This window comes from Gekko japonicus, unplaced genomic scaffold (assembly GCF_001447785.1).
Source record: "Gekko japonicus isolate JY-2015 unplaced genomic scaffold, Gekko_japonicus_V1.1 scaffold185, whole genome shotgun sequence".
Lineage (NCBI taxonomy): Eukaryota > Metazoa > Chordata > Lepidosauria > Squamata > Gekkonidae > Gekko > Gekko japonicus.
Window position 1 is genome coordinate 1,126,364 of NW_015176457.1, and position 22,033 is coordinate 1,148,396.

The window sequence follows — 22,033 nt, forward strand, 5'->3', positions numbered from 1 at the left end:
CCTTCTGTTTGCCAAGGAGTAATGGGGCCAGTATACTCTCTAGAATTCTCTGATATTCACAGAACCTTGGTGAGGCCGGGCTTGATCCTGCCCCACTGTTACCATTCTTTGATAAGCAAATAACTTTCTGTGACTAATTGCTCTGAACTCACTTTGTGAAGGAATCTCTAGATTCAGAAGCAAATACTCCAGGATTAGAAATCCCTCTTTCTTTTTTTCCTTTTTCTTTTTTTATTGTGGGAAGATATGCAACAACACATTGCTAGCAAGACCTCCAGGAGCGGTGATTACAGCACAAAATTATAGTGTGCCTTGGTCTGCACAATGTGAATTGTGCAGTGGTGTCTCACAGCTTAAAAAAAAATGTTGCGGAAAGGATGTGGGAATCACACTTTAGGGTTGATAATGGCATGTCATATTCTTTTACAAGGTGCTGATTAGATGGCTGAGTAGATTATCACATTGTCTATCAGTCATGTTAATTTATTCCCAAATAGATGTTCTTGGTCAGATTGAATGGGTTTTAGCTTCCCTTCCTCTCGTCCCTTTTTGTTAACAACTGGAGTTCCTTAGCTGATAAGAATGTTTTGAAATTTAAACTCCTGAAAAACAATTCCTGATGTTTTAAGAAACATTTAATTTTGCAGATACTCAGTTTTTTAGAGTCGTTACTTTAATGATACACGTGGATCAGCCAGGCTCTGCCAACCCTGGGGAAGCAGAAGACTCTGAGGAAGAGGAACAGGCAGGCAAAAGAGATCCCAGCTAGCAGCCAGTTAACTGACAACCTGCTGCAGGAAGCTACGGCTACCCAGCCAAGTGACAATACTGACAGTCGCATCCCAACTGTTCAGGCCCAGGGCTCAGAGCCAGATAGTGCCCCATCATCCACCTTGCCTCCCTTGTCTCCAGAACCATTGGAACGTAGGTGAAGGAGGGTCCACCATGAAATGCTGGAGACAAGACAGAGTGCACAATTAGCAGCCTGGAGATACTTGGGTCTAGATAGTAAAGAGGCGGCCGCGCACACCTGCATAATGCAACCCAGCTGCAAGATGGGTGTCTCTCCTGTAAAGGGCAGAGAGAGGGAGAGACGGGCTGTGGAAGTAATGTGTCACATTACTCCTGACCTCATCACCACCCTGTGACTTAGACTCTTGGACTGCCTCTGGACCTTGTCTTTTGGATCTGCCCCGAACCTGCACTTGTCGCCGACCCTGTGTTTGACTTAGGAACTGGGCTCTGACCACACTATACCAGTTTGTGCCTTGCCTAGCTTGCATCTTGATTATGCAATCACACCCCATGACCAGCCTGTTCCAGGACAACACAGTTCTATCAGCCTAAAGACTGTGAGATGAATCACAATAAAAACCACTGAGATAAAATCAAGCAATCATTTTCTATCATTACCCTGGAAATTTTTTTGCAACTGATAAGGTTGCATTAGCATCTGACCCAGCCAGCAGAAATTTCGCTTTGTCACCTACGGGCGCATTAATAACTCCTTGCAAACAAGGAGAAATCAGTTTCTTCCTTATGCGCGTGGACAGGCTACACTCTAAAGGACAGTGTTCCAATGTGTCTATCTGCCCCAATCCACACAAGCCCATCCTATCAGAGTAAGGCCCATTACTATATCAACCACGGGCCTCGAGTGACTGTAAACCCAATTCTAGACTCGAAACAGCACCCTCTCCTACTCCCACCAGTAGCCTCTCATTGGGTACCTTAGATGAGGTCTGGCCCTTCCCCCTGGCATTCCCTGGGTGCACCTTTTAAAGAGCTGCCTAGGGGTGAGACAACTCTGGCCTCACCCACTATCCCAGGGAATGGGCCTACAGGAGTGGCGGGCCTTAAGGCCAATGGGCTGCTGCCTTTCTGAGATCCCATTTCCGCTGTCCTTACTCCATAGGAAGCCTAATAGGGCTTATTCTCTAGCCCCTGCTGGCCTAAGGAGGTCACTGCAGACTGTTCCCTACCATGCCTTTCCAAAGAAGCCTTGCTGGCCCTCACAACTGGTAAGGAATGGGCCATCACCAGTGGCAGGTTCTACTGCTCCTCTGCCTGCCTTGGTGCCTCATGTCTCTGCTGCTGGTGTTCGGGGGTTGGCTGATGGCCAACCCTAGCCTGCTTGTCACCTCTGGTCGTTGTGGCGAGTTGGAAAGCTGCTCCTGCGGCGTCAGGTTTGGCTTCTGTGGTTCTCTCTTGATGGTTCACCTTTCGCAGTCTGGACCTCCATCTCTTTGGAGGTAGGTGCAGAGGCGGGAGGTCTGACCATAGGCAGCACCTTGCTGTTAATAATTTTACATTCCTTATGGACTTTAAGCCAAGTACAGCCACCTTTTGTGATCACAGTACCGTTGCTGCTTTGGATGTAAAATGCATTGTCTTTCTTTGAGGCATCTAGATCAAGATGGGTAGCCATGCTAGTCTTTCTGTATCAGTAGAAAAGACCAAGAGAGAATCGAGCTTCTGTAGTCTCCCGCAATAAAAGTGGAACAAACTGTATGCCCAAGGTAAAGTCTTGAAGAAGTTTGGAAGGTCAGCTTTTCTCATCTCTTTCTACCACTGATGAGGAGATGGTGACCTAGAAGCAGCAAAAAGCTTCTCTTCTGGCTGTAGTGGTTGTAGGGAGAAGTGCTTGAGGTTGCTTTCCCACCACTGAAACCACACACTACAATTGCTTCCTCAACATTTTATTTTTAGGTAAGAAACCCTAATAAGATGCCTCGAATAGTAGAAAAGAACAAGAGTCCAGCATAGAGCTGCCAAGTTCTAATTAATCCGCAGTCGGGGACTCCCGGCTTCCTCCGGGAGCGCATGCGTGTGTCGCGAGCACGTCACCCGGAAGTGACGCAGCCACGTCGGGCGCGCCGGGGGCGGGGCTGCGGTCAACATAGAGTTTTCCCTCGGATAACCGCGGCCCCGCCCCCAGCGTGGCTGCGTCACTTCCGGGTGACGTGCTGACACCTGGCATGTCCCGTGCTTTGGGGGTGGGGTTCCCCCCGGGGCCCGATCCGCCAGCGGTGGGGAACAGGCCTCTGGGGTGGGGGTTTCCCCGCCCCCCGTGGGGACTTGGCAAGCCTAGTCCAGTAGCACCTTAGAGACTAAAAAAAATATGTGGCAGGGTATGACTTTTCGCGAGTCACTGCTCACTTCTTCAGATACAGCTAGATCTTGACCTATGTGCTTGGCCGTCTTGTTCACTGACCTCTCTACCGTTCCTGCAGACAGTCCCTTTGCCAGCACCACTCCTTCACTACTATATCTTGCACCTCTAAGTGGAAAAGTGTCTGTACTGTGGCTGTAACAGGTTTTGGATCCTACTTCTTGTGCTTTTGATTATGTTTTGACCACTGGTTTGGACTCAAGCACTCTAAGCTTTCATCTTCCTTATTGGGTTTCTAAAGATGTTACAAAACAGAGGTATAACCCTTCATTTAATTATTTTTGCACTTCCCCGGTGCTTCATTTAGAATAGGGTTGTTGTTGTTGTTTTAGTATGCAGCACTTCTAACTGTAGAATGAGGACACTGTGGGTTCTAACCTATGCCCCCTCCATTCATGAAGTTTAACAAGGTGATGCCTTGGCCAGGATCCCTTACCAGGGATTGTCTCTGAGTCCTCATGTCACACATGGTCAGCGTCCTCACACAAACCATTGCTGTGGGTTGGTAGAGGTTATCACACTCTTGTCTTGACTCCATGGCTGTTCAATGCTACTTTATGTATCATAGCTCTCTCTTCAAAAGAGAGCCGTGTGTCTTTGCCACGTTCCTGCATGTATTTCAGCTGGGACTCTTGTAGAGAGATCCCTGCTCTGTTATAAGACAGGTCTTGGTGAAGGTCAGTATATGATGCTAAACAGCTGTTGAGAAGGCGGTCCTCCATGGTCTCTTCCTTTGAGAGATTCACACCCACCTCTTCCACTTTGGGAGCTTGCTAATCTCCTAATGTGGGACTGCACAGAAGCCGTGATGATGAAAACAGAGTTGCACTTACCTGTCAATGTTGTTCATCGAGTGGTCTTCTGTGCAGGCACACATGCCTCCCTCCTGCCCCACTGTGAACTCTCTGAAACCTTAGTTTCTTGGGGTCTCTGGTGGCGGCATGGAGAAAACTGTGGAAGTAGTGCCCCTACTCCTGGTCATGTGATAGTTTTGGTGGGAAAGCACCAGAAGGAGATGGGGCACTCCTGGTCTGCTAAAAAGCTTTGGAAATCTTTTCAGTCGCTGGCCTGCACATACGCAGTCCACAGTATCTGCCTGCACAGAAGACCACTTGATGAACAACAGTTACAGGTAAGTGCAACTCTATTTTATGCAAGGAAAAGAAAGGGAATAGTAAGCAAAACTGCGGAAATTTAACCATACCCACTGAGAGCCACTAATGAGGGCCCTCAGTGTGGTATATGAAGTTTTCAATGACTCTGTATCGTGAAGAATGCTAAAAATCCATGGTTAATTATGAGTTCATCATAAGAGAGTTATTCTTGTTAACGTTTATCTAGCCATTCAATTTTTTTCAGAATCTCCCAATTTACGACATGCCACAATTTAGAACACCTGCTACATTCTGAACTATGAAACATTTGAGTTGGAGGTTTAGTCTAGTGTTCGAGCATTTCATTTGTGATAAAGATGCCTAACCTTCACAGAAGAGAAAGTGCTACTAGAACCATCTCTTAACACTGGAAAGAAAAGGCATACTAGCATCCATGGAGAGAAGAGAACAGACCCTCCACCGAGCCCTGTACGGGAGAGTTTGGGAGAGGATTTGTGTTCCTTCATGCGACAAGTAGAAATAAAAAGTTAATTTTTTAGATTAGAAGATATGTAAGGTTATCTTATATATGGTTATATAAGGTTATATGTAAGAAGCTGCGGTGGCTCAAGTGGTTAAGATGCTGAACTGCAGGCTGTGGAAGGTCAGTAGTTCAGCAGTTCGAGACCCGGGTGCCGCATGACGGAGTGAGCTCCCGTCTCTAGTTCCAGCTCCTGCCAACCTAGCAGTTCGAAAGCAAGAAATTGCAAGTAGATAAACAGGTACCACTTCGGTGGGAAGGTAACAGCGTACCGAGCTCCTTGGTGTTTAGTCATGCCGGCCACATGACCACGGAAACGTCTTCGGACAGTGCTGGCTCTTCGGCTTTGAAACGGAGATGAGCACCGCAACCCTAGAGTCGGATTCGACTGGCTTTCGAGCAAGGGAACCTTTATCTTTACCTAAGGTTATCTAACCAGAGGCCAGGAGTTTCCCCACCAGAAAAGCCAAACACCTTATATTGTCCTGTATTTTTCCCTTTACCCTCTGTGGTTTTAGGTCTGCTGCTCATGATGTCAAGTTTGTGACCAAAAAGTGTTTCTTTCCAGAATTCTCAGTGTTGAATGTAAAGGAATCAAACACTGTGGTTCTTTGATGAAATGCTTTATTGTCTCAAACTTGTCACCATGACACCAACCTGACACAGGAGGAAAGAAAAATAAAGCAAAAGAATAGTATGTATTCTCGTAAATGGTATTCTAGTTGACCATATAATAAAGAATTTATATGATTTTTAAAAAACTTTGTGTGGCTTCTTTTTGTTTGGGCTTTAGGTTATCGGCGGGTGCAGACGTTTATCTGGGAGCTCCGAGGGTTTTTGTGTTGTTGTTTTTTTAAAAAGCTTTTAAGGGGTATTTTTGGATAAGCTTTAATTTGTCCTGCAACTTTTTTGTAAACTATTATATGGTTTATCGTTTTCAGACTATATGTTTGGCTAGCTTGCTGAGAAGAGCTTGGAAGTTTGCTCTGTGGGTTGCTGCCGTGTGATTGTTTGTTGCAGCAAGCTAGTTAAGATGAAAACCTCGTTATCTCATATGTGGAGAATTTGTTTTAAAACTCCCCTCGTCTGCTGACTCCCTTTGACTGATGCCTGGATAAAAGTTAGAGTGAAAGGAAGCTAATTTTCCTGGAAAGACCTGTGGCTGATTTTGCAGGTTTAGCATCAAAAATTCACTATTTGGAAGATGTTTAGCTTTTGTTCAGCCAGCTGGGTTCCCTGTTTTCTCCCTTAGTTTGGGCCACCTAATGCCATTTCTGTTTCAAGAACTTCTAGCCATGGGCCTTTGGAGTTGTGCATTCCTGATCTGTCTTTTTCAGTGTCCCTGAGTTTCAGAACTTCTGCAAATGAGAATGGTGAAAGTAATTGCATTACTGCATAATAAAGGTGTAGCCTGTACATACCCAAAATGAAGTAATAGTCCAGTGGAGGAAAAATCCCACTTTTCCCTTTAAAATTTGAAACTAGAACTGTGCTTTACAACAGATAAAACAATAAAGAAGTAAAGTAGGGTTAATAAGTAGTCTAAAATTTGCCCCTCATAAACAGCAGAATGTGGTGGTAGATTGCTGAGGTGGCGCAGTAGTCTGTGCCTCTTCAGCTGTAGCATGCCATTTTTTCAAATACATGAAACTGCCTTTTACTAAATCGTATAATTGGGCAAGGCCTGGGGAGGGGGAGGTTTATGGAGGAGAGAGACCCCAGCAACATACAGTGTTGTAGAGTCCGCCCTCCAAAGCAACCATTTTCTCCAGGGGAACTGATCTTGGTCACCTGTAGATCAGTTGTAATAGCAGGAGATCTCCCAATGCCACCTGGAGGCTTACAACACACTCTCAGGCTGAAGTCCTTCACATCACCTCCTACACAATCCTTTTCACTAGAGATGTGAGGAATTAACATTTGAACCTTCTGCGTGTGAAGCCGGTGGTCTACCACTTAGCTGCAGCCCTCTCAAACTTTCTTGTGTTGAACACTCACACATGTGAATGTAATGCAAGTATGAACTTTAAACAACAGGTAGGTCCATGAGCTTTATACCTGATGTGCTAATTGTTTTGCTTGCGGTTCTCCCCCCCCAGCTTAGAGGAGCATTAAAAAGGAACACACAGCTTTGAAACATATGCCTAAAAACCCAGCTTTTAAACGTGTGAGTCACAGGTATTTTATTTGTTTCTTTACTGTTTTAAAAACTGCAAGTCTTGATTCCTAATTTTTAAAAGGTTATATTCCACCAAGAAAGGGCATATGTGGCAATGCATGTCCAGTCTTTTATATCTCACGGATAGGCTTGCCAAGTCCCCCCAGGGGGCGGGGAAACCCCTGCCCCAGAGGCCTATTCCCCGCCGCCGCCGGATCAGACCCCAGGGGGAACCCTACCCCCAAAGCACGCGACGTGCACGTCACCCGGAAGTGACACGACCACGCCGGGCACGCTGGGGGCGGGGCCACGGTCATCCGAGGGGAAACTATGGTTTTCCCTCAGATGGCCGTGACCCCGCCCCCGGCATGCCTGGCGTGGTCGCATCACTTCCGGGTGACATGGTTGTGGCGTGCGCGCACTCCCGGAGCAGCGCTGGAGTCCCCCACTCCAGCGCCACTCAGACTTGGGAACCCTACTCACGGAGCCTCATTTCTGTCATCTTTGTTTTAAAAGATGAGAAATGGCTGCCTGTGTCCTATTTACTCCGAGGAAGGGAAAGCTCTGGTCCTTCACTGCTTCTTTTAACTGCACACACATTTTATATGAGCCAGGAGCTTCACTGAGCAAGTAAGTCCAAAAGTCAAAGGGTTCCCCCCCCCCAATACGAGGAATTGACAATCCACCTTGAAGGTTGTCCTGCTGGTCCCCACTGTTGGAGAACAAGAATACAAAATATGTTCATGACCCCCAGGAAGACCATATGCATTACGCAAAAGGCCAGTTTACTCAAAGAATAGATATCGATTCCTTGGTATGACATTTCCATCAAGCCTGACAGAGTTGAGAGAAATACTCTTTGTCATAGAATTACAATTGCACTGAAATTTATTCAGGTAGATTGTAGAAGAAAAGATTGGATTTATACCCTGCTCTTCACTACCCGAAGGCGTCTCAGAGCGGCTTACAATCCCCTCCCCACAACAGACACACTGTGAGCAGTGTTCCCTCTAAGCTGAGTTAGTGTGAGCTAGCTCACAGTTTTCTAGCCTCGAGCTCACACATTTTTGTCTCAGCTCAGGAAGGACGGCTCCAGAGCAAACTAATTTATGCAGTAGCCAAATTGCTCGCTCACAACTTTAATGCCAGGAGCTCCCAAAGTAGAATTTTTGCTCACAAGACTCCACAGCTTAGAGGGAACATTCCTGTGAGGTAAGGTGGGGCTGAGAGAGCTCTCCTGAGAACTGCCCTTGAGAGAACAGCTCTGAGAGAACTTGTGACTGACCCAAGGTCACACCAGCAGCTGCATGTGGAGGAGTGGGGAATCAAATCCAGTTCTCCCAGATTAGAGTCTGCACTCCTAACCACTACACCAAACTGTTGTGCCCAATCAGGCTATGTGGACCGCAGTTAAATGCAAAATAAATAAATAAATACTGTGACCATATAGACATCTTCAACTGAAGAAGGGGCTTTATGGATTTAATCCATAGATTCATATTTAAATGGCAGAGTTTTTAATTGTTTCAGAATAAGATAGTTTCCTGTTGCCCTTACTCTCAGTATGTTTCAAATCACAGCAGTTTTGAACCTGCAAATCTTACTATTTTGTTACCTAAGAAAGAAACTTGCAGTCTGTCTGACCTGTTCCAATTGCTTTTATTTGAGAAAAGCCAGGGTGCGGCAAATGTTCTGCAGATATTTGCAGAGCAGAATATCTAGGCTTGACTTTGGCTACCTTGAAGAAGCAGCGTGACCTTTAATATAAGCAGGACAAGTTTTCATCCTGCTGCTCTGCGGATGTAAAGGTACATTAGCCTGCTGTTAAGAAGAGATGGCCTCTGCAACCACCAGTAGGCCAAAATTTGCCCACATTGTCTTAATTTATAGACCTGTTTGCCACCTGACAGACAGTGAATCTGTTTTCAGTTAACGACCATGGAGTGAAAGGCATTATGAGAGAATGTGTGTATTTCAAACTATTCACTGAAAGGATCTTAATTTAAAAAAAAAAAAACCCTGGCACTTTTCACTTTTACCACTTCTTTGTGTCGTAGAAAGTCGTACCTGATTTTTTTTTTCCATATTCAGAAACAAATGAAGTGGCTATGCAAGGTTTCTCAGAGATGCAATAAATAAAAATAAAATTTCTTGATTTGAAAATGTAAGGGCTAACCCCCCTCCCCACACACTCAAAAAATCACCCTGCAGTAAAGAACAGCTTTGTCCTTGTCCTATAATCACAAGGACAGTGTTTCTGTGGGCCACGTTTTAGGACTCTGCAGGCTACTCCTGCAGTTTGGGCCACACATTGAGCAATCCTGACTTAAACCTACTGAGCAATTACCTGAAATGTGTTCGCAGATATGGCTTCCCCCTCTTGTGAGATTATTTTCCATTACGACTAGTGCTGCTCTTAAAGTACAACTACAGTCATTACATCCATCCCCAAAGCCCAACCGAACTGCCTTTATCCTATTTGATTGTTGATTCATTATGAAAGCTATTTGATGCTTTGTGATTGCCTTTGTGAGTCCTTGATGCCTAAAAAAATCAATTACTTATTATTTTTTTCCATAAATTGGTATGCATGCAAAGATGGTAGAATCACAGGAGCAATAGAATGGGGCCCCTTCTGTGTTAAGGTTGCCTGAATTCTCAGAGTTTGGCATTGCAATCCTAAACAGAGTTACACACTTCTAGGTCCATTGAAGTCAATGGGCTTAGAAAAGTGTCTCTCTGCTTAGGATGGCACTGTTAGTCCCCTTTTCAGATGCCCTTGGGAAGTAGTGCAAATGTAGGGTGCAGAACCAAAAGTGAAGGAGCAAGCGGTTTTTCCACACAGCCATCGCTACTCTTTTCTCCATTCTAAAGTTTATACCACCTCTTTCAGCATGTCTGTTCATCTTTATTTCTCTTCAAGAAAGAGAGAATAAAAGTAGCAGCTCTTCACAACCTCATCAGACCAAGAAGAAAATAAATAAGGGTTGGCTCTGGACCCTTCAGACCTCTGAATCCAACCCAAAATTGTAATCTTTTGCTTATTTGTTGGGGTCTAAGAAAGGCAATAAATGTAAGGGAAATAGCCAGAAGGTGTAGTGTTCTCAGTAGAAACCCTGCCCAGCATTAGGACTGCCAATTCCCCCCGGGGGGTGGATTTCCCCCCGCGTTGGAGGCCCAATTTCCGCCGCCGCGGAATTGGGCCCCGGGGAAAACCCACCCCCACGTGCATGTCACAGGCAAATGGCTGTGGCCCCGCCCCCAGCGTGCCCGGCGTCATGACGTCACTTGCCTGTGATGTGCATGCGGCATGCGTGCGCGCTCCGGGAGCCACCCCAGAGTCCCCCGCCGGCGAGGTAAGTCGATTTGGCAACCCTACCCAGCATTATCCCAGTTCCAGAGGTTAACCCACCGCCATCTCTTTTCCAGCATATTCTTTCAGCCTTGTGTCTTTATCTTTCTGGTGGAGAGAAGAGGTGAACCTGCAGCTCTGTGGTTGTGCATACGTTGCACGCAGAAGGCTTCAGGTCAAATCCAAGGCATCTCCAGTTTTTAAAAAAGGATCATGTAGTAGATTATGTGAAAGACCTCTACCTGAAATTTTGGAGAGTTGCTGCCAGTCACAGTAGACAATACAATATACCAATGACCTAACTTGGTTTGTTTGTTTAATTATGTATTTAAACATTTTTGTTCCGACTTTCCTCATGGTTGAAGATGGCTTACAACAATAGTTAAAAACATAGCAAACCCCACATCTCCCCCCCCTGAAAAGATGCCTTCCATTCAACCACCCCCTCAAAAGCCCTGCCAAATAAACAAGCCTTGCAATTCCTCCTGAAGATCTCCAAGGAGGGGCCCCCTCACCTCTTCGGGGAGCTCATTCCACAGAGCCAGAGCTACACTGGAAAAGTCCTGGGCTCTGGCCAATGCCAGACAGGCTACACTAAGTGATGGGACGGTCGTAATTAGTGCACAAGGACATATAGAAGGAGACGTTCCTTCAAATATGTGGGTCCCAGGTTGTGAAGGGCTTTGATAGTCATAGCCTCGGAAAAAGACTGGCAGCCAATGTAGCAGTTTCACAATGGGCAACTAATGTTCCCAGTAGCTAACTCCTGAGAACAGACACATTCTGGACCAGTTGTAGTTTCCGAGTTGTCTTCAAGGCAGCCCCACATTGATCACATTGCAGTAATCCAACCGTGAGGTTACAGAAGCATGGATCAACAAGCCAAGATCAGCTGGGTCTAGGTAACGGGAGAGTTGCCAAATCAGATGAAGCTGATAGAAGTTACTCCTGGCCACCATACCACCCTGCTTTTCAAAGAGCGAGGCAGGGCCCATGAGCATCCCCAAGGTCTTAACCTGCTCTGAAAAGGCCAGCATGATTTCATCCAGGACTTGTGGATTCAACCCCTCTAGACTATCAGCCTTGCCAACATTACTTCTGTCTTGTCTGGATTCAGCTGCAGCAGCATATAGCAGCATTACGTGCTCCCATGGGAATGACAGAGAAGCAGACGCCACTGAAGAGAGTGTGGCAGAATGGATCCCACAGGAACCTTGTTCTGCCACAGGGAAAATGTGGAATTTACTCACCCAGCCCAGTCCTCAAGCTGGTAGACCTCAATGAGGACTTCACTTCTCCAGCTTTATTCACCCTAAAAAGAACCATATAATTCCTTTTTTCTGGTACTAGCATGTTAAGAGTTAGAAATATGTTGTCTATATTAACCAGCAACCCACAACAACTCTATTTTGAGAGCAGTCCTAATCAGCTCTACTCAAAAGTCAGACCTGTTTTATTCAGTTGGCCTTATTCCCATGGTGATGTTTTTAGGATTGCAGCCTTTGTCTCTTAAGAGATTAAGTTTCACATTAAGATCTGCCCTTCCTACTTCAAACCTCCATGGACGCAGTAAAATCTTTGAACTCTCTCTCTTAGAGTAATTCAGATTCATACGGGCATCCCCCTGCCTTATTTTTGTATCTTGGTGTGAGCCAATTTAGGCTTTTAAGTCGGTGCATAGCCTAACACCCACTTCGGGGGGTGGGGATTAACGTTAGTTGTATATGTAGTCATTACTGACAAGAAAGAAGAGCATATAGGCCCCGGTCACACGGGGGAAATTGGCGTGGCCAAAGTGCGGCTTTTTAGAGCCGCACCAAAGGAGATGCGCGGCGGTGGGATCAGACAGATCCCCTGAGCCGCCACGCAGTTGCTCCTCAGCACGATCAGATGCCGGGGGGGAAGCCACGGAAGGGAGAGTGAGGCAGCCGGCTGCACATGTGTACGCATGCGCAGTTCGGCCGAGAGCCTTGAATGCTGCTGAAGACGGGCGCGCCGGCGATCCCACGGGCGCGCTTGCTGCGGCATTTCAGGTTGGTAGTACTCTTTCTTAGGTTTTTTTTAATGCGCATTTTCGGCCTGAAGGGACGGATCAGGGACGGGTGCACACCGCTTCCCAGATGTTGCGGTGTGATCGTGCCCATTTGCTGCACCCCCGATCCGTCCCTCTTGCGGGGCAAAACCTCCCGTGTGACCGGGGCCAAAGTTGAGCAAAAACTATCTAACAAATAATGAGTAAAGGGAAATAAAACGAAAAGTGTATCCTCACCCCAGGTCTAAAAATTACTTCCTGTGAATTAAGAGGTAGGCAGTATAGTCTTATGAGAATAAGAATTTAAGAAAAAGCCTGCCGGATCACATCAGTTGTGCATCTAGTCCACCATCCTGTCTCACACAGTGGCCGACCAGTTACTCCAGAGGAACAACAGATCACAGAGGCCGAGGCCTTCCCCTGATGCTGCCTCCTGGCAATGGTAGTCAAAGGTTTATTGCCTCCAAATGTGAAGGTTCCCTTTAGTCACTATGGCTTGTAGCCACTGATAGGCCTGTCCTCCATGGATATGTCTAACCCCCTTTTAAAGCCATCTGTGCCTGTGGTTATCACAACATTCTCTAGCAGCAGTTCTTAATTTTAATCTACTGGCCATCAACTTCACTGGAAGTCCCCAAGTTCTAGTACTTTGACAGAGAGATAAAAAGTTCTCTCTGTCTAATCTCTCTACCCTGTGCATGATTTTATGAACCTCTATCATCTCCTCCCCTACTCATTTTTTTTTCTAAACTGAAAAGTTCCCGACTTCACCTTTTCCTCATAGGAAAGATGCTCCAACTCTTTAATAGTCTTGGTTGCCCTCTTCTGTATTTTTTCCAGCTTTGTGATGACCTTTTTGAGATACAGTAATTGGAACTGCACACAGCATTCCAAATGAGGGCTCACCAAAGATCTATATAGAAACATTATAATATTTGCTGTCTTTATTTTTAATCCCTTTTGTAATAATTGACAGCACGGAGTTTGCTGTTTTCACTGCTGTGGCACACTGGGTTGACATTTTCACTGTGCCATCCACTGTGACCCCAAAGTCTCTTTCCCATTCACTCTCAGCAATTTCACACCCCGTTAGTATGTACTTGAAGTTGAGGGTCCCCCCCCCCTCCAATTCCAGTATGCCTTACACTTACCCAGGGCTTTTTTTGTAGAAAAAGCCCAGCAGGAACTCATTAGCATAATAGGCCACGACCAACAGTACAAACACATTAGCATATTAGGCCACACCCCTGACAGCACAACTCATTGGCATATTAGGCTGCACCCCCATGTTACCAGAAGTGTGCTCATCCAGCCACACCCACCTTTTGCTTCTTATTCTGTTTACCCAGGGCTTTTTTGTAGCAGGAACTCCTTTGCATGTTAGGCCACACACCCCTAATGTAGCCAATCCTAATGAGTTTCTCCTGTTGGGTGTGGTCTATTATGCTAATGAGTTCCTGCTGGGTGTGGCCAACTTGGAAGCCAGCCGGAACTTCGTTCCTGTGCGTTCCTGCCCAAAAATAGCCCTGCACTTACCTACACTGAACTTCCTTTGCCGCATTGTTGTCCGCTTCCCTCCTGGAGCTCTTCACAGTCAGCCGTGGTTTTCACCGTCCCAAATAATTTTGTGTCACCTGCAGACTTGGCCATTACACTGCTCACCCCTCATTCCAGATCATTTATGAACAAAGTACACAGCGCTGGCCCCAATACTGATCCTTGTGGAACCCCACCGCTTACTTCTCTCCATTGAGAAAACTATCAATTTATTTCTACTCTCTGCTTCCTTTTATTTAAGCAATTTTTAATCCATAAAAGAATCTGTCCTCTTATCCCATGACTGCTAAGGTTATTTAGGAGTTTTTGGTGAGTTTTTGGTTACCTTGACAGAAGCTTTTTGAAAGTCCAAGTATATAATATCTACTGGGTCACTAAGGTTGCCAAATCTTATTTACTCAGTGGCGGGGAAGCGTTTGCTCGGTCTGGGAGTTGGCTGCGGATGCGCGCGCCGCCAGAACGTCACTGGAAGTGACGCAGGACGTAGGGCACGTTGGGGGCGTGGCCCAGATCGTTGGGGGGGAACCATATGGTTCCCCCCCCCCAACGATCGGGCCCACACCCCCAACGGGCCGTAGGTGACGCAGCTTCGGGGGCGGGCGGAGTTCCCCCCGGGGCCCGATTCCACCGCAGTGGAAATTGGGCCTCCAAAGCGGGGGGAAATCCGCCCCCCGGGGGGAGTTGGTAGCCCTATGGGTCACTGTTGTCTACATGTTGGTTCACTTTCTCAAAGAACTCCAAAAGGTTGGTGAGGCAGGACTTCCCTTTGCAGATGCCATGCTGATTTTCCATCAGCAAGGTTTGTTGCTCTGTGCGCCTAATAATTCTATCTTTGATTATAGTTTCTTCTAATTTGCCAGAGAGAGATGTTGGGCTAACTGGCCTGCAGTGTTGCCTCTAAGCTGAGTTAGTGTGAGCTAGCTCACAGTTTCTTAGCCTCTGGCTCACACATTTTTGTCTTCGCTCAGGAAGGCTGGCTCCAGAGCAAACTAATTTATGCAGTAGCCAAGTCGCTCACTCACAATTTTAATCCCAGTAGCTCACAAAGCAGAATTTTTGCTCACAAGACTCCACAGTTTAGACAGAGCATTGCTGGCCTGTAATTCTCTGTTTCCCCTCCAGGCCCCTTTAAAAAACAGTTTTTGTTCCAGGTTCTGTTTCATGGTTGTTTCTGTGGCCTCCATTACATTGCCTTCCTTCGTTGAGGGCTGACTCACTTCTTTCTGCAGAAGAATTCTCCAGTCATTCTCTCCACATACAGAGGACAGAGGTTTTGTACTATAGTCCGCCAGACATACACCCCGTCCCCATCCTACCAAATGGAAAGTTACCAGCAAGCTCCCAGTAGGTTCTCTGCAGTCTTCACTGATTATACACAGTTCCTGGTTCCCCAGGAAACAGGCCCATCTGTCTCTCATTTGTTTTTTGCCATCAGATCGCAGCTGACTTATGGTGACCCTTTAGGGTTTTTAAGGCAAGAGAGTTCAGCGTTCTCTGTGTAGCTGCCCTAGATTTCTTTGGTGGCCTCCCAGCCAAGTACTAACCAGGGATGGCCCTGCTTAGCTTCCAAGGTGGTACAAGATCAGGCTAGTTGTGCTATCCAGGTGAAGGCACCCTGAACCTTACAGAACTAAAATTTAACATTTATCTAGAAAGGCTGTCATTAAAAAAAAAAAAAATTATTTAGGTGAGGTGTCATTTCACCACAGGCACAATGTATTTGAAAACACTCATGAGAAAAGATGCCAGTTATCCTGCACTGGAGATGAGTTTGGAAGAGAATGTGAGATGCCTTTTTAAAAAACAACTGAACTACAAAATGCTACCAAACTATGACACTGCTCCGACAACTAACAATTTCCCAGGCTGCATCCCTGAGCATAGGGTCTAAGCCTCGGGAGGCCTGGAAACCCATGTATTGACCCATGGGATGCTAAAAAGAGGCATTTCCCCCCCATAATTATTTCAGAAGAGCAGGGGCTAGTAGCACATAAGTTTTTATGTTTTTACGTAAAGTTATTTGGAGAGAGTGGGGTCCCTGACTGGGTGTACAGTAAATCCATAGTGGTTTTCCTGAATTTTCATTTATGTGCCTGTTTTTAATGCAAGAGCTATCTGTCGGTAGTGGTACTCTAATTCAGAGTCCATTTGGCAAGGAGTTTATTCCTATAGAAATGAGGATACCTGAATATATTTGAGTTAGGGGGGCACTTGGGAAGCATTCTGGTCTTTTTTTGAGCTATTCTCTCATTTTCACTTGCCTCTTGAGTTCCCATGAAAATGTAGCACCAGGAAGATTAAATGTGTAGGGCTATCAAGCATTATTGGCAATTGTGACCACCAGGGACTTTCTTTTGCTACAGCAGAAGCTAACCAAACATATGTTTAAAGTCTCCATTGTGGCACATTTGAGTTACTGTTTGCTCTGGATAATTTAAGTAGGCAAAAGTAGAGAAAAGTGTCTTAGTGAGGGATATGTAACTAATGTTGTTGGGGCGAGGAGAAGCACTTGAACCTAAATCAGTAGCTCGGATTAATGTTTTCCTAGAGAGCTTTGAAGATGTAAAGTGCTGTATAAGAGCTATGCGCTAGATCGCCTTTCATCAGGTGAAATTGAACTCATCGACGGAAATCTTTGGAAACCGAAAATCTTTCTCTGAAATGCCCCAAGAGTTTAAATACGCTTCTGATTTTTGTAACGGAGCTGCAGAGGTTTGGAATAGTCTGCTGAGGTTTCGCCTAGTATTTATAATGACGCACCAGTGTCAGAGAAATTTGTACAGCTTTTTAGTAACATGAATAGTAGAAAACGTTTATTACCAAAAAAATGATTATACTTCAGATTTAGAACAAGGTAAAATCTTAAACATGGTAAGTATGACCAGGAAGCTGCAGATTTTCAAAGGAATTCATGAGCATTCTTTCCCCTGCAGTACCTTTGTGCAAAGATGGAATAAGAGAACTGGAGGACTGGTCCATATATTTTCAGCTGTTAGTCCCTGCATATCTATCTGTCTAGTCCATTTTTATCCTGTCTTTCATTTCAGATAGTTCTCCAAATCCCATTTTACCTTCATAACATCCCTGTAAGGTGGGTTTGAATGAATGTGTGTGACCGGCCCAAGATCACCCAGTAAGTTTCAGGGCAGTGTGAGGATTTGAACCCTGATCTTGTGGATACTAGTTAGACATTCTAACCAATGCACTACAATGACTTGTAGAAGCAGATGGGATGCAGAGATCTGCTGGGGGCACCTCCCCTCCATCTGTACCAATATTAACAAACAAACAAACAAAAGTCTCTAGATTTACTGCAGTGTAGTTCTTCCTCTTTCAGTTCTCTTGTCCTTCCTTCCATTTGGGAAGAAAGAACACAACGAGCTCCCGGAGGAGATCCGGGCCCTGCGGGACCTTGTGCAGTTCCGCAGGGCCTGTAAGACGGAGCTCTTCCACCAGGCGTATGAGTAGGAGCCGCCACTACCATCACCATTATTCCATCTTCACCTGGCCCTGGATGAGGGAACATCAGTGCTTCCCTGGAGCAGACGATGCTGAACAGTTGAAATATGCCATCTTTGAAATTTCATGTTGAACACCTTGAGCACTTTAGTCAATAACTTGTTAAGAATGTTTTTGTACTATATGTTTTTATACTGTTGGGATTTTAAATGGTTTTAATTATGTTTTATATTGGCGTTTGCCCCTATGTAAGCCGCCCTGAGCCCGCATTGCGGGGAGGGCGGGGTATAAATTGAATTAAATAAATAAATAAATAAATAAATAAATTTGCACCTTTTCTCAATGCGCTGTTTTATAAGGAAGAGGCTGCCAGCATGCATTTCCTATCTCCATTATTCAGTAGACACTCTCAGTCTTTGGGAAGGGGAGGGATTCTAGTGGATGAAACTGGGGTACCGCAGGGATCAGTACTTGGTCCACTGCTTTTTAACTTGTTCATTAATGATTTGGAGATGGGAGTAAGCAGTGAAGTGGCTAAATTTGCGGATGATACAAAGTTGTTCAGGGTGGTGAAAACCAGTGAGGATTGTGAGGCACTCCAAGAGGATCTGTCAAGGATGGGCGAGTGGGCATCAACATGGCAAATGGGGTTCAATGTGGCCAAGTGCAAGGTGATGCACATTGGAGCCAAAAATCCTAAATATAAATACACATTGATGGGGTCTGAACTGGCAGAGACTGAGCAAGAGAGAGATCTTGGAGTTGTAGTGGATAACTCACTGAAAATGTCGAGACAGTGTGTGACTGCAATAAAGAAGGCCAATGCTATGCTGGGGATTATTAGGAAGGGTATTGAAAACAGAACAGCCAATATAATAATGCCCCTATATAAATCAATGGTGAGACCTCATTTGGAATACTGTGTGCAGTTCTGGGCACCACACCTTAAAAAGGATATTATAGCTTTGGAAAAAGTGCAGAAAAGGGCAACTCGAATGATAAAAGGGTTGGAACACTTTCCCTATGAGGAAAGGTTAAAGCGCTTAGGGCTCTTTAGCTTGGAGAAAAGACGACTGAAGGGTGACATGATGGAGGTTTATAAGATTATGCATGGGAAAGAGCAGGTAAAGAAAGAGGTACTTTTCTCCCTTTCTCACAATACAAGAACTCGTGGGCACTCCATGAAACTGCAGAGCGGTCGGGTTAGAACGGATAAAAGGAAGTACTTCTTCACCCAAAGAGTGATTAACACATGGAATTCACTGCCACAGGAAGTGGTGGGTGCTACAAGCATGGACGGCTTCAAAAGGGAATTAGATAAGCATATGGAGCAGAGGTCCATCAGTGGCTATTAGCCACAAGGTATAGCTAGGGGCTCTGGGGCAAGTGATGCTCTGTCTTCTTGGTGCTTGGGGGGGGGGTCAACAGTGGGAGGGCTTCTAATGTCCTGGCCCCACTGCTGGACCTCCTGATGGCACTGGTATTTTTGGCCACTGTGTGACACAGAGTGTTGGACTGGATGGGCCTTTGGCCTGATCCAACATTGGCGTCTCTTATGTTCTTATGTTCTTAAGTAACAAAAGGGGTACTTTCAAATAATCAAGAAAGTTGGGCTATGAATTGTAGAAAAAGCGGGGGGGGGAAGGCCAATTGCAGGTGTTCGCAATATGAATTGTTAAGAATATACTGGCTGTATGTGCTTTACATAGCTAGCACCCGATTAGTAAAACATATGGCAAATGAAAATTGCTGGGGTTTTTTATGATATCTGGAGAATATCCTGGTGGTCGAAAGTGTTCTCAAGTCACTTTCTCAAGTGAATTATGGATTTCAAGGCATAGGGTTTTCAAGGCAAGAGATGCTCAGAGGTGGTTTGCCATTGCCTCCTGATCCTGGTATTCCTTGGAGGTCCCCGATCCAAATACTAGTCAGGGCCGGTGCTGTTTAGCTTCTGAGATCTGATGAGATCGGGTGAGCCTGGGCTATCCAGGTCAGGGCGGAGAATATCTTACACCTGAGAATATTTCTAAAGCATCTTATGAAATATACTAAATATCTAAATGTTCATGGGCCAGACCCTTTTACCGTAATTTGTGGTGTACGCGCAGATGAAGATGGTAAAAGACTTTGGAAGGTTCATTCCAGTGCAGCTCATTCAAAACTCGCAAGATTAAAAAAAAGTTTTTAAAGTTTCAGACATTATTACTGACTTGTACATGTATTAAGTCTTTAAATGAAAGCCTATGCAACTGTATTTCTGCAGAAACCACGCAAATAGAAGATCCAAGAAAACAATGGAGGCAAGAGCAAGAGAAAATGCTAAAAGATTATCTCACAGTAGCACAAGATGCCCTAAGCACTCAAAAAGAACTGTATCATGTGAAAGAACAGAGACTGGCACTTGCTTTGGATGAGTACGTGAGGTTGAATGATGCCTACAAGGAAAAGTCAAGCTCTCATACAAGCTGTAAGTATAATGTGCTGCATCTTCTATTTTAGTGAGTCTCATTTACCATCATCAGCTCAAGAATCAGTGACTAAGGCTGCAGTCGCATACACTAAATAATCCACTTTCAATGCACTTTCCAACTGGATTTTGCCCGTTCACACAAGTAAAATCCGGTTGCAAAGTGCACTGAAAGTGGATTGAAAGTGGATTATTTAGTATGTGTGACCGCAGCTTAAGATGGTTTCCTCCTGATTCTGTGGGCTGCCGCAGTTGGCTCTAGAATCTGGTTGCTCATCTGGAGTGCCAAAAAAAGGGTAAGTCAAGGGCTCTCTGCATACTGGCCCATGAAAGTACAACTTTACATGAGAAAAAGCAGCCCCGTAGCTAGGGAATTCTTTTAGAGGGGGCCTCGGGGGGGCCCACCAGCTAATTAAATGAAAGTACAGTGCAGGTGGTAAGCTGGAGCACTTTGGGGTCAGCCCAGGAAGGAGGGGGCCCAGAAGAAACACTAGGGGGGCAGGCCCCTTGGGCCCCATGTTAGCTACAGGCCAGAGAAGAAGGGGTCTGTTTGTACCCTTACACATCTAATGTGGGCTTCCAGGCTAGGGTCTGGTTGGCATCACTCCATGCTCATAGCTGGAGCCAGTTTGAGAATATCCAGCACTGGCATTTACAACTAAACCAATATTTAATCTTCTGCAATGTGGTCTGACTTGTCTGGCAGTAGGTCTGGGAAACAGGCTTCTTGTTTCTTGGACAGAAGGTAGCAGGGATCAGTCTTGCACCACCAGGTGACAAATTGTGCACTCTTCTTTTTTTTATCGAGGAGACAGAGGTTTCATGCAGACTGTGCTGTGGGGTCTGATCTGCACATTAGATGCAAGAAGATGTAAGGGAGCAGAAAGTGAGGCGATGGCGACTGGAAGGGATGGAGTCTAGTCCTTTTTCCCTTGCAAGATTAAAGAGCTCAGGGTGGTTTTCTCTCCCCCACCTCCATTTTGCCCTCAAAATAACCTGCTGGGTTAGGTTAAGCTGAGAATATTTGATTAGCCCAAAATCATCCGTTGAGCTTCATAGCAAAGTAGGGATGTGAACCCAAATCACCCATGTTCTGGTCCTACACTATTTTGGTTAAAATGGAATGGTGTGATAATTCAGAACAGTGAAGGGAGAGGCATAGTATCTGCTTTACTCAGAGGCAGAGTGCCTGTTTTGCATGCATAAGGTCCCAGGTTCAAATGGTGGTGACATCTGAGGTGTAAGATGTTTGGGGGGGGGGGTCTCTGCCTGAGAGTGGCTGCCAATCTGTTTGAGGATAAGTAATGGCAGGAGCTGCAGTTCCTCTGAAGGGAGGGGGGATCTTTCCAGCGAAACACTTCTAGAGAGCAGAGTGTTTCAACTTGCAGCAAGGAGTCCAACAAAAAGTAGATGTTTCACTCCCTCCCTCCTTTTGCCTCCAGCTCCACATTGAACCATGTGGGGGGGGCATGCAGCAGCCCCCAGCAACGGGAACTGGCATTGCTAGTGCAGAGAACCCATTTTTGCAAAGTCCCCCCCCCAGAAATCTTCCCCTGCTTTCCCCCAAAAAGTGAATCAAAGAAAGAAAAAAGAAAGAAAGATTTAAGACCAATCATGGTGCTGATTGCCTCCCTGCACCAGGTGTACCCGGCAGAGGCAAGCTCAGAGCTTTGGCCATTTGACAGAATGCAGAGAGCTTTTTGGCTTTTGTCCCAGTACTTGCAAACATGAAAGTCTTTGGGGAAGTCTTGAGAAAAAGCCCCGTTCAAAGCACACGCAGCGCCCACGTAATTTCCCTTTTGTTGCAAGCACAACAAAGGACTCCCCGTGAGGACGCAGAAGGGGGTAGGCAGAGGAGTCTCCTCCAAGGGAGGCGGGGAAGGGGTAGGGGGCGGAAATCCAAGGAAATATTTCTGCATTCGAATTACTCCAATGTGGAAGCAGGGCCAGGGTAAAACAGCATTCAGAAAAGCCGGGGAAACAGTGTACCAAAACCGAACTGAGAGCTGAGCCATGCAGAATTAAAAAATAAACTGAAGGAAATGCAGGGCGAAAGCAGGAGGCAATGCAGAACAACAAATATACTGTGGAGTGGAGCTACTGCAGGAGCAGGAGAACGTCCCATGCAGAAAGGGCCTTAGTTTCCTAGATATTTATCCCCTGAGTGACCAATGGGAATTCATTGTGAAAGACCAAGAGGG

The 22,033-nt window shown here is 45.7% G+C and overlaps 1 protein-coding gene across 1 annotated transcript in view; it reads left to right on the forward strand.

Annotated features, from left to right (window-relative positions):
* Window positions 1-22,033, forward strand: part of WWC2 (WW and C2 domain containing 2) — a 197,167-nt gene that overhangs the window by 85,161 nt on the left and 89,973 nt on the right. Inside the window, exon 3 of the mRNA XM_015426965.1 lies at window positions 19,629-19,832. Coding sequence (XP_015282451.1) covers window positions 19,629-19,832 — 204 coding nt within the window. The remainder of the gene's footprint in view (window positions 1-19,628; window positions 19,833-22,033) is intronic.